A 12,084-nucleotide genomic window follows, 5' to 3' on the forward strand; every position below is an offset into this window, starting at 1 on the left:
ATGGCACATTGTGGTCTTAGGAGTGGGGTGATCTCAGGAAGGTTAATGGACATATTTAGAAAGCAGTCAAATGAAGATTGAGATCATTGATACCCTCTCTCCTCAAACAGTCAGTCTGGAGTTGCTTAGCGCTTTGTAGCCTTCAGATCAGTCAGGTCAGATGCACTTATAAGAATGTGACAGAGACCTACAGAATGAAAAACAAAAGACAAAGAAGCTCCTGTCTCATTGTCACAGGACCGGGTTATAATGCAGAATACGGGGATTGATCTATAAAACAATTATTTCTGGGAATGTACAAAAGCTAACCAAAGAACACTGGAGCAATAAATAACAGACTTGGGCCGAAAGCCTTTGTCTGGCAGAATCTGAACCGAGACAAGCCTCTTAAAACTTGATTTATGCGCTTTCGATACTGGGGGTGATGTATATGTGTCCCTGATTCTGTGAAAGAGATATACAGAATAAAAGAGAAGGCCGACGAGGACTGCCTTTTGTCAGCAGAAACAATCTGATCAGGCCATGGATCATTATGACAATGAGCAATGGTGGACTGCAGGAGAGACACCCTGTACTGAGTCTAACACCAGGCTTCTGCTTAATCGCTCACTTGCTGAAAAAATGGGGGGCTTAATTGAAGCTGTGAGGGGAATCGGGCCCGGTAGCCGAGTAATCATCTTCGTGCTTGGCTTCATCGCTGATGTGTTCACTTCGCACCTACATCCGATAATGGGATGGGAATTACTCCTCCTCTTTGGCTTGCTCTTTTAACCCATGAAATGAACGATTTAAAACAGCGACTTGGGGGAAAAACAAATGTTTACCTACTAATGCTACTAATATGTACCTAAAAGGGCTAGTAGCGAACTTAGAGTTTGAATAACCATTATTGTGCTAAAAGATTTTCTAGAAAGGATTTACACTGTCCTTCAGGCACATGTGTACTTTGCGACAACAGCTAGGATCAAACATGAAAGGGAACTAGCTTTGAAACCGAAACATTGGTTCAGACAAAAACATCCGTCCTGATTTGACTGATATCAGAAGTTGAAATACAGAGCATTCAACAGTATGTTGAAGTTACATGCTTTTGTTTACTTTTTTCACACTAAAATACATATTATACTTATTATTTAGATGTCTATCAGTGTGCGTATTATAAGAGGTGTAACTATAATAAATCTCTGTCATTCAAGTACTATAAGAGCAAACCTACACTGCCCACTATCTTTTGTTAACAATACACCTTAGTCTTGCCTCAAGCAAGATTATTTAAAGAAGGAAAGGAAACATTAGCAATGCCAGTCTTCTCTGGATGTTTAGTGTTGCAAAAATCGAATACGTTGTCATTCTTTCAGGGAAGCAGCTCCTTTCTATTCCAGGTAATTACATCAGGAGACAAAAGTTGACTTATTTGCAAGAAAGTGCTGATGGTAGTTCTGAGGCAATAATCAATTAATACCCAGAGTCTTAAGGAAACAATAAATCAAACAGGATATTTATCAGTACACAAAAGAGGCTGACACTCATTGTGTAGCCTTGGTGTGATGAGAAGACGATCAAAGTACGTCTGTCACTCTCCAGCTGCTCCGGAGGTTCACAAACAAGGCTGTTTCTCTAGCTAAAGGATGAATACACATATTTGTCAGAGACAATCCTATCTAGTTTCAGTGTATTACAAGAGATTTATAATATCATCTGTACTTAACAAAGGTTGAACGGTGTGGTTCATTTATGAAGAGGCATGTTATAGTTTTTCTCTTACAGGACAGGGGTGATAAACATCAGCTGAATTCTTCTTGCCAGAAATCCTTTCTGCTTTGACAAACCCTCAATAAAGCAACACTAAAAGACGTATATTAACGCACGCGGTTATATTGCTGGCACAACAACATTAGCTTGTATTTTGAGCTTTGACTGGCAAGATGATCAACCATACTTTTTTTTTTACGAAAGGGGATCCCACCTCTTCTGTTCTCAGAGGAGCCTGTGAGCTGTGGCTGTCGCTAGGCAGATCATGATTAACGATGGGAGGACCAGAGCACAACCCACAGGTCACGACCCTGGGATCCAAACCCTACCCTCATGGGCCGAGACCCAGATTCACTAATTAGACCCAGCAGGAGCCAGGCATCAAGAACCAATCACAGGAATTTATTTTTATTTATATTTATCTTAACATATTTTGGTCCTATTTTGATCACACTACGAGACGGGAAATGTTTTCCAAAAAAGTCAAAAGATGTTTTGAGGCCTAGTCATAACTCTTGTGGCTGAATATGAAATGCCATGTGTTACAGTCTCCTTTGATGGTTGACAGCTTCTTGTTCATTTGGACTTTGAGTTATACTAAGTAATTAAATCAAGATTTAATGACATAATTACTGTGGTGAAAACGAATATAAAATTATATGTTCAGATATACTGCAAAGTAACACAAGGGATCTAAAAACTTTATTTCATTTTTTATAATGGCGCATTAAGAGCTTATGTAAAATACAACAGATTTTTTTTGCAGTCTGATATACAATGTAGACTCAATAGAACAGGGACTTTCAAGATTCAGTTATTTAAACCCGCACCTAATGGTGTGTGATGAAGGCTAATGTAATATTTCAGACTGCTGGGTAGGTCAAAAAATCTCTGTGATTATAGGTTAAATACTGCTGTCAAATGGTAGTTATTTTCTAACAGGCCATTTGGACATCACAAATGAATATGATTTAGTTTATTATAGGCTTCCCTGCATGTCTGGAAATGACCTATGCTGCAGTGAATCAATGACCACATACAATGGACTGAATCCATAACGAGACATGCAGCTGCTTACATGATAATGTGTGGATGTCACCTCACTTTAGTCTGTTCTCATGTGTGGTTCCCTGTGTGCTAGGAGACTGGAGATGTTCAGAACTCTGGAACTCTATCCTGAAACTCCAAAGTTCCCACGTAAATAGCCCATGCACCTCCCCCCCCCTCCCCCTCTTTAGTGTCTGTGTTTCATTTACATACATCAGGCTCTAGGTGATAAATGAAAAACATTGTGAAACATTAATAGAAGTCAAATATGATAAATAAAATATTTGTCCTTAAAAATATTTTATATTAAATTAAAATAACTTAAATTTCCTCAAACATCTGTTCTCACCCCAAAAATTGAACATTTATCATTTTTTCGAACTAATTATTAATGTACATGTGCAATGATTAATTCAAACTAAAAACTAAGAAATTGAATCTTTTCAACAGTATCAACTTTCAGCATCCTGACCAACATGGTCGGATTGTTTATAACAATTTAGCAATAAATATTCCCACCCGAGGCTATTCTGTCAAACAATAACACAGGCTTAGGGAAGCTTATTTTGTGATGGAAGGAGGCGTCGATGTCTGTCCTTGGGAACTTAGTACTGCGTCCCTCAGGGGGAATCAACAAAGGGGAAGCCGACTGTGTGTGTGTTTGTGAGAGAATGAGAGAGTAAGAGAGAGAGAGACTGTGTGTGTGTTTGTGAGAGAATGAGAGAGTAAGAGAGAGAGAGACTGTGTGTGTGTTTGTGAGAGAATGAGAGAGTAAGAGAGAGAGAGACTGTGTGTGTGTTTGTGAGAGAATGAGAGAGTAAGAGAGAGAGAGACTGTGTGTGTGTTTGTGAGAGAAAGAGAGAGTAAGAGAGAGAGAGAGAGTGTTGCATGGTGTTGGCTATAGTAGATGTTTCATTGACCCTTTATCTTCATTTTTGCTGTCTGTCTACGGGCAGTAAGTTAGAGGCTGCCGCTACAGCCAGTCAGTGAGGCTGCCGCTACAGCCAGTAAGTTAGAGGCTGCCGCTACAGCCAGTAAGTTAGAGGCTACCGCTACAGCCAGTAAGTTAGAGGCTGCCGCTACAGCCAGTAAGTTAGAGGCTGCCGCTACAGCCAGTAAGTTAGAGGCTGTAACTCAACAGTTTGACTGGCGGGAAAGAGGGTTATTTTCATCCTGTTTAAGAGGAGATTATTAGACATCAGCTGCAAGGAAGCAATAACTACACAAACTACTGTTTGGTAGGGGGGAAATTTGTATCTTGTTACCAAATGAAAGAGACTCTAAAGCACTGTGAAATAGCCTACTGTGTAGATAATTGACCAGAATATTTATAATCCATTCCTCATTGGTTCATTTCTATGTTTTCTGGTATGACTATCTATGACAGGAAATAGCTCACTAGCTGAGACCAGTCAGCAATTGAAAATATACTTCCAAAAGTCAGAGTCTTAAACAGACAGTATCTCAGAATTTAAGGTCAATTCAAACTTAAATTATCCACACTGCTCTTCACATGAGATTTAGGACAACCTGTGACAGCAACTCATCAGGGAAGTCTAAATATACTGTATCCAAATATTCCCCCTACGCAACACACACATAGCATATCTTTTAATTTCACCTCTAGATGTTTTTTGGGGGGTTGCGGGTTCAGATTCCACTGTAACCCACACTGGGTTAAGAGTTATAAATAAAATGGTGGCCAGTATCGTTGATCAATGACCTTTCATCTGCCAGCTTACGGCTGAATTTAGACCACACTAAACATGACCCAACGGTCGGTCAAATTTAGACCACCGGCATAACTGCAGCTGGACACTTCACAACCGTTTCTTAATCTGTATCCATCCACCCACGGTTTGCGAATGGAGAAAGCATAGAGGCTGACTGTGTTTTGCACAGTTCAGACTCACACAGGTTCCCAGGTAATGAACACAAACCTGTTATGTGAGTGGGTGGTAGTATTAGACCCACTGCCCAGTGTGTGTAAATCCTTCCTGTCATGTGTCAACCTACAGTTTAATATTATTTCAACCCTGGTTGCTAACCATTTCACCTTGTTGCCGTGGTCAAGCTGAGTGAAACGGACTGAGGGACTGTTGAGATGGAGACAGGATGGCTGGATCTGACACACAACTCGCTGTTCAGAATGTGAGAGTACCTAACGCCAGGAGCGAACATGCTAACGGACACGCTAACGCCACATTTTCCGACAGACTTTAGTTTCTCTCCAGGGCGGACGACGCAACATCAGGGACAAGATCAGACCAGATCCCATCACCTGTCACTGTCCCTTACCGTACCCCTGGGCTCAGCTGTAATATGAATCAGGGGAATCATCGCTCCCCCCACTACAGATGACCTCTTGGTACGGTCCACGCATGTTCATACTCTGAATGTTCCTGTTCATGGAGCCACATGTGAAGGAGATGGTTCAAATAGGGGATCTGCAGCTGCCATCTTTGGGCACAAAAGGTTTAATTCATGTGGATGGGAGTGGGTGGCTGACAGGATTTGTGTTCAGCTCTGAACTGAGAATGGATCCACACTATCAATCAAACACAGGAGAGGATTTATTTTCCACCTAAAACATCCTTTGTCTCTCTCAGATGTTTAGGTAGCTACTGTAGCATTGAGACAACATTGGGGATGTTTAAATCAACAAATATATTTTGAAGACCAATAGAATATATCCTCATGTTTTCATTTATAAATGAAAGTTGTGCTGAAAGGCATATTAATGCTCCAATAGAAAAGCAATGCTGAACCAACAAAGTAAATTGAATTCACTTCCCTTTATGAATCCCGAAGGAAATTCAAGAAGCCATTGATTTGTGTTGTGTGTTTGTAGTGTTTTTCATGGGACACTATCCTTGAAAGGCACAAAGATAGTGAAGGGCCAGGGGCTAGGGCTTCATGCTGGTACAAGTATTGTCTGATGGAATTCAAAAGATGTCAGGCAAGTCTTTTGCCACTAAATAGCCCACACGTATCAGATTTTTTCTGGCCTTGAACAGCTTTTATCATTAATAAGACAGTTGGACAGGAAAGCAGTGAGAGAGAGAGAGGGAGAAGACGTGCATTACATTCCCTGAGTGATCATGTCGACACCAAAGCTCTTTCTACCAGCCATCAACCACATAATAAAACAAAATGAGCACAAAGCAACCAAAAACAAATATGGATGTTTGACAGAAGTACTGAAGTTTTAAGAACTGATGCAATTTATTGTGTGAAACACAAATACAACCATTATTGTCTCTGTGTTATTCAGTATCAAGACATGAAGGAGACTAAATTAAATCTCAGTATTACAAATACACAGGGTATATTTCTAGCAGAGTAAGTCAAAGGTAGATATTTTCAATGAAAAAGCAGTATTTTGTCTTGATAAGACCAAATTTGACAAATGGGTGTTATGACACAAAAGACAGCCCTTAGTTGCTGGATGGCGTTCTAAGTTAACTTGGCCAATAGGAATGCAACAACATCTGCGTGATAAAGCAGGTCTGCATTCCTGTCATCAATAATTTCACAAGATGTGACAGACTCGCCAGACATTCCAGAGACACATTCTCACCAATCAGGGGCGACACCGGTTCTAAACTGAAATAAATCAGAGATATTAAAAACCTACTAAATGTAAACTGGAACTTGAGACTTTAACACCGTCAACATTCCGTTGTAGAATGTATAATTTTAACCATCTCTTAATTGGGGATGGGACTGCAAGATGACAGGTGATGTTTTCAAGAGACATTAACTGGGACGATTCGCTAGTCTGCTGTCATTAAGTTTGTCGAAAACGACAGAGTGCAGATACGGGTGTTGGTGATCTGCTATGCACTGACAACGTCTCCTGATGCTAACTCCTAAATCAATTACTAATTGAACGTCTCCCGACAACAATCCATACTAGATCTAAATCCCAGTTACCAACTCCACCAACTAGATCATCAACACAAAAACAGGTAGACCTGCATCTGCCAAACATATAGTTTAAGATAATTCACGAATAGTATGGGGATAGTATGGTTCATCTAACTGACAATGAGTGATCTGAGCCTTAAGGTAACTGCTGGTCACACCTTAAATTCTCCAAGGCATCCATTAATGGATTTAGAACAACATTTCTCCTTCCCCCAAATCCTGTGATGGAAGGTATTTGCAGTTGTTTTGTTTGAGAGGCCAGTGACATAATCATCTCCACCATGAGGAACTTCTACTAGGGACGAGCAACCACCAGTGTGACTACCAAACATGTCTAAACTAACGCACATTATCTTCACAACAAATTTTACAGCGTCTGTCAGAAAGTTGCAATTGATTTACCGTCTCCGAGGGCATTGATCGGGAATCCAGCTGTTACATTGTTCAGGTGCCCTTTGGTTTTCTATAGTAAAAATAAACATTTTATACAGCTTTTGGACATGGCCTCTTTTTGTTCTTTGGGAGAACAGGAAAACCATTGTTACCTAACTTACAACCACGTTTACTGAGGTATTTTTTTATTTACAACTCCTTCATGGGATGTGAAGACTATGCTGGTAGTGGTGGTTTCTAAACATCACATGACAATCAAGCTTCTTGCTAAATTTCTGCAAGATTGTACTAATATATTGTACTGAAAATATCTAATACTTTGTAATGTTGGGAAAAAAACCAGTGGATAACAAAAACAAGGTGGCAAAGCCAGAGGCACAGGAGCTAAAATAAATCTGCTTCCAGTCTGCACTACATGAAGAGAACCAACCACACACTAACACAAACACGCAAGTCCTCTGCTCAAAATAGTGCCGTCATTGTGTCCAATCATTGTACCTTTATTCTCTCATGGGGTAGCCAACTTCCGCATATTATGCAAGACCTTCAATGCCAAAGTGCCCTCCCCCCCTCCTTCTCCTGCCCACCCCCTCCCTCCACCAATAACGTGCCGTCTCTGGCACCAGCAGATTCCTGATGGTGGGAAAACTCAGGGGTGATTTGGCCACCAGCCCAATAAATCTGGGGAATTCCTGACGCTGGCGGAGCGAGTGAATACCAGGATGCTGCCCTCCCTGCAGTGGCACGGACTTCCTGTCTGTCCTGTTTTAACATCAGCTGGGGGGTCATTATAAATCACACAGACCCCACTGTTGTGATGATGAGGGTGTTGTGCCACTGATATAAACCCTGCTCCCTCCTCATGTAGAGAAACCCACTCCTCCCCTCCGCTCAGGAAACGCAACCAGGACTACAACAAGCACTTTAGAAACAAGGAGCCACATTCTCCTAGTGTTAAAGGAATCAAACGTTTGCAACATCTGTGTTTTCACAAGGCTGAAGAGTGAGGAACACAAAGATAGATGGGTAATGATGTGGGACAAGAAAGATCAAATGTTGATAAGCGGAAATGTATGTGATTGACCAAGATATAATACATTTTTTATATTAGGTGTATTTAATATAGTCTAATAATTAAAACATTTACAATTTTAGTTTTAGAAACATTTAAAATGTTAGTTTTAGAAACATTTAAAATTTTAGTTTTAGAAACATTTAATCTGATGTTTTATACCATACTTGACAACATTTCATAGTTCTGGTGCATATATATTAGGGTTGTCCCCACTCAATCGACTAGTCGATTTTCTGGTCAATATGCTCTTGATCGACCAAGATTTTTTTTAGTCGTCAAGCTGCCGTATTATATTATCTAAGACAAATAAAGCAACTCAAAAAATATATATTTAAAAGAAAAGGTGTTATTGTTTTCCCTTTCGTTAATCTGTACTTTGTTTTGTTTGTTTTTGGCACACGGCATGAGCACAATTGCTACAAACTCTGCCATAGCCTACTTTGTTGGTGTTTTTAGGCAAAATGGCAAAGAAATCTGTGGTATGGCAGCATTTAATTTACAGTACATTTACAAGGTACCGGTGACTCAAAAAAACTCTGCCAACAACGGTTTATTTTTCATAGTTCGACGTTGAATATAATGTAGCTACCACCTGAAAACCATAGGTTGGCCTACTTCGCTCATGCTAACACGCACTGGGTTGAAAAATGAATATGCTTATTATAAGAATCTCATCCAAATTGAATGACATTATATTCTCCGGCCAAGACAACACAATCTTTCTTTGTTGCACCTTTCCCCACTTGGCTTCTACGTAAGTTCGCTTGCTGCACTTTTTCAGGCATGAATAGCGCGCTAGTCAGCATGTTAAACCTACAATATTTTTTATTTGTAGTACACTGTAATAGATAATAAATAATAACCAATCAGGCATTTTGTATTATATCGGCATTCGCTAACAGGACTGGTGACATGAGTCTTATTATTAGTAATAGCTTATTTCATAGCGGCTGAATCTGGAGTGTCCAGCAGCTACATTGAGTCAGATCGGGAAATCTTTTGTACATTTATGTTTGTCTAGTTGTCAATCTCCCTTATTATGTATGCATTTCTTTAATAATATCTCTTAAAACAGTGAGGTAAAACATCACACAAAATGGTTTGATGAAAAACATTGTGACATTTATAGTAAAAGAAAATGTTTCAAATTTCGATTTGTCGATTTTCAGAAGTGCTAGTCGAGTCTTGGTCGACCAAATAAAATCTTAGTCGGGGACAGCCCTAATGTATTTTTTTACATCTTTTAAACAGAGCTATGCTAATAAAGTGTTCAGTTATGTCACTTTTGACCAAAATAACCACAACTCACCTCTCTTCTGCATGAAACTGAAGAGGTCATCCAAAAACTCTTTCCTCTTGTCGTCATCATCCAGCTCATACAACTGGAAAAATACAAATAATTATTAATATCATAACATATTCATAACATATTCATAACATAACATAACTCATTCCAGTCGCAGAGTGTCTGCTTACTTTTGATATACACAACCCCAAGTCTAAGAAACTTGGCAAATTAACTAAAAGGTTATACAATATCTCTTGAGAAAATCTAACATTTACTTTTGCAGCAAATAAGCAACAATGGCAATTTGCTCCGGGAGAATGTTCTGAGTGACCTTGGGGCTTTGTAAGCAGAAACGTAGAATCACAGTGGAACATATTACATAACGTAATACATATTTTCTACAAAAAGGAACGCAAAAGAATGAAAGAACCATTTTAGTAAAATGCATTCATCCATCATACACAAAGAGCTGTCTTGCAGCTCTGACGAGACTTTGAACACGCTCAGAACAGACCAGGGCTCTCAAACTTGTCCCTGGAAACACAACTGTATGTTGTCTACCCAGTTTTCCATTTCTGTTTTCTATTAATGAATGTTAATTTTAGATTCAAACTCAAATGAATACAAAAACAATCCAAAAATGCAAAGTGAGGTTTGCTTCACTGCCATCCACCGCTACAGTAAATGTACTATATGAAAACCGTAGAAATAAAAAGTCAAATGCATTCAATGTCAATTGACACAATGCATAGAGATATTCATATATTTGCCACAAGCATTCCTCGGGGTGTATTTTAGGAGCCTTATGCTCCTTATTGGCAGATCCATTATTCTCCTCATCCTGTTCTATTCACTCTCCACCATGCTTTCAGTGAAGCCCCTTTTGCTTGATGGCCATGTGTTCCTCTGAACGTTCACTTTCAATAAGGGCCAGGGCCACGTTACACTAACACACACTCACACTCACACACACAGCCTCAGCAGGGCCAGGGCCACGTTAGCAGACGAGCCAGATCGATGCAGGAAGACAGAAGAGTGACCTTTAGGAATCAGCAGGAAACCCTGAACGAGGTCCGGAGATAATAACTGATCATTTAGGAGTGTATTAGCTGTCACCAATATTAGAGAACCAATGCAGGTCAGCGCTCTGAGGGGGACGCCAGGGGGTCAGGGCGTGGGGGGAGAACTCCCTACAGGCATTCACCGGTGAAAATATTATTGAAATGGTCATAAAGAAAGCACATGCAGAACAAGGTTAAGTGCCGGACTGAGGATGTGACATTGATTGTTTTAGGTGGAGAGCAAAGGTTGGGCACCAGTGAGTCTAGTACACACGCACTGTCAGTAAAGGGTAATAATATACACATTACAAACACCATGTGTACTTCTTCTCATGGATCGCAAACCGTGTCAATGTGTAAAAAAGGAATATAGAAGTTTTTTTTTTTTGTGCGTGTGAACCACTCGAATCAACAAAAAAAGAATACTTCCATGTTTCTGTTTTTCGTATTTTTACATTTAGAAGCATTGTAGTGAGTTCTGTTTTATAAATAAACATCATACTTTACATGATAAAGCATGTTACAAAATTAATTTGTAACCGGCATTTGACATTATGAATTCTCATACTATTCCTTCACCAGCCTGTTGGGTTGTGGTTGTGTCTGTGCTAGGCTAGGCTGCTGAACACGACTCTGGTCAGAGTGTGTGCTTGTGCCCGTCTTGTAACAAACAGTTCTCTACCACACACACACACTCACTCGTGTGGATGGATCCGTTCCTATCAACAACTTCAAAAACGATATCAAAAATATCAGAATTTAACACTTTGCTGCACTTAGCTAAATGTACTGTACACCTTGAGAGCAACAACATCTTCATGGTGCCAATTAAGACGTGCCGCACATGCGAGCTGCTTTCCAGACAAGCACATTCATGGTTTACAGCAGAGGGAGCTGTTCACAATAATTAGAATAAGCCATTAACAGATTTAATCCACTCTGGGTTGCAGTCCAGTAATGTCCACCTTTATTTTAACGCTTTCCTTTTAACATCTATACCCTAACATAACACCCAACCCTATTTACTATTTGTAAAGACTACATGTCCAAAGAGTGTTACGTATTAACTTTATGGGCTTCTTGACATTTAAATCAAAACAGACTTTTTGAACTCTGTGTCCCTTTATTTGTTTTGATTGTTTATGGTTTGTATTTGCCTCCGTTAGCTCTTGATGCTAGCTTGTCTTTTAGTTGTATAAACGATGCGTGAAAGTTGTCTTTTGTAAATAGATGATCCCAGCCATGATAGAGAGAAGGTTGCTACACACAGAAAAACTGTAAAATCATGGGTGACGGCAGTTTTAACAGTGCCCCACCCCTTTAAATGGTGTCAGAAGTCATCTAAAGGCATGGCTGTGAGGACACAGGGTTCAGACGAACCTCACGGCATCTCGCTTAGCCTCGTCTCACATCTTCCACAGTTTTCACCCAGAAGGAAGGTGCTGTCGACATTTCTCGTGAAAATCTGTCGTCTTGCTGTCACTCTAGTCTGGCTGGGCGTACGAACCTTTCAGCTGTAAATGTGACTTCTTTTCCCC

General features: G+C 40.0%; 1 protein-coding gene across 2 annotated transcripts in view; it reads right to left on the bottom strand.

Annotated features, from left to right (window-relative positions):
- The window catches only part of arid3c (AT rich interactive domain 3C (BRIGHT-like)), a 61,244-nt gene that overhangs the window by 7,040 nt on the left and 42,120 nt on the right, over window positions 1-12,084 (bottom strand). For both annotated transcript variants that reach the window (XM_047016833.1, XM_047016832.1), the window contains one exon: window positions 9,507-9,579. In XM_047016833.1, coding sequence (XP_046872789.1) covers window positions 9,507-9,579 — 73 coding nt within the window. The remainder of the gene's footprint in view (window positions 1-9,506; window positions 9,580-12,084) is intronic.

Source organism: Hypomesus transpacificus, unplaced genomic scaffold (genome assembly GCF_021917145.1).
Source record: "Hypomesus transpacificus isolate Combined female unplaced genomic scaffold, fHypTra1 scaffold_42, whole genome shotgun sequence".
In the NCBI taxonomy this organism is placed as follows: domain Eukaryota; kingdom Metazoa; phylum Chordata; class Actinopteri; order Osmeriformes; family Osmeridae; genus Hypomesus; species Hypomesus transpacificus.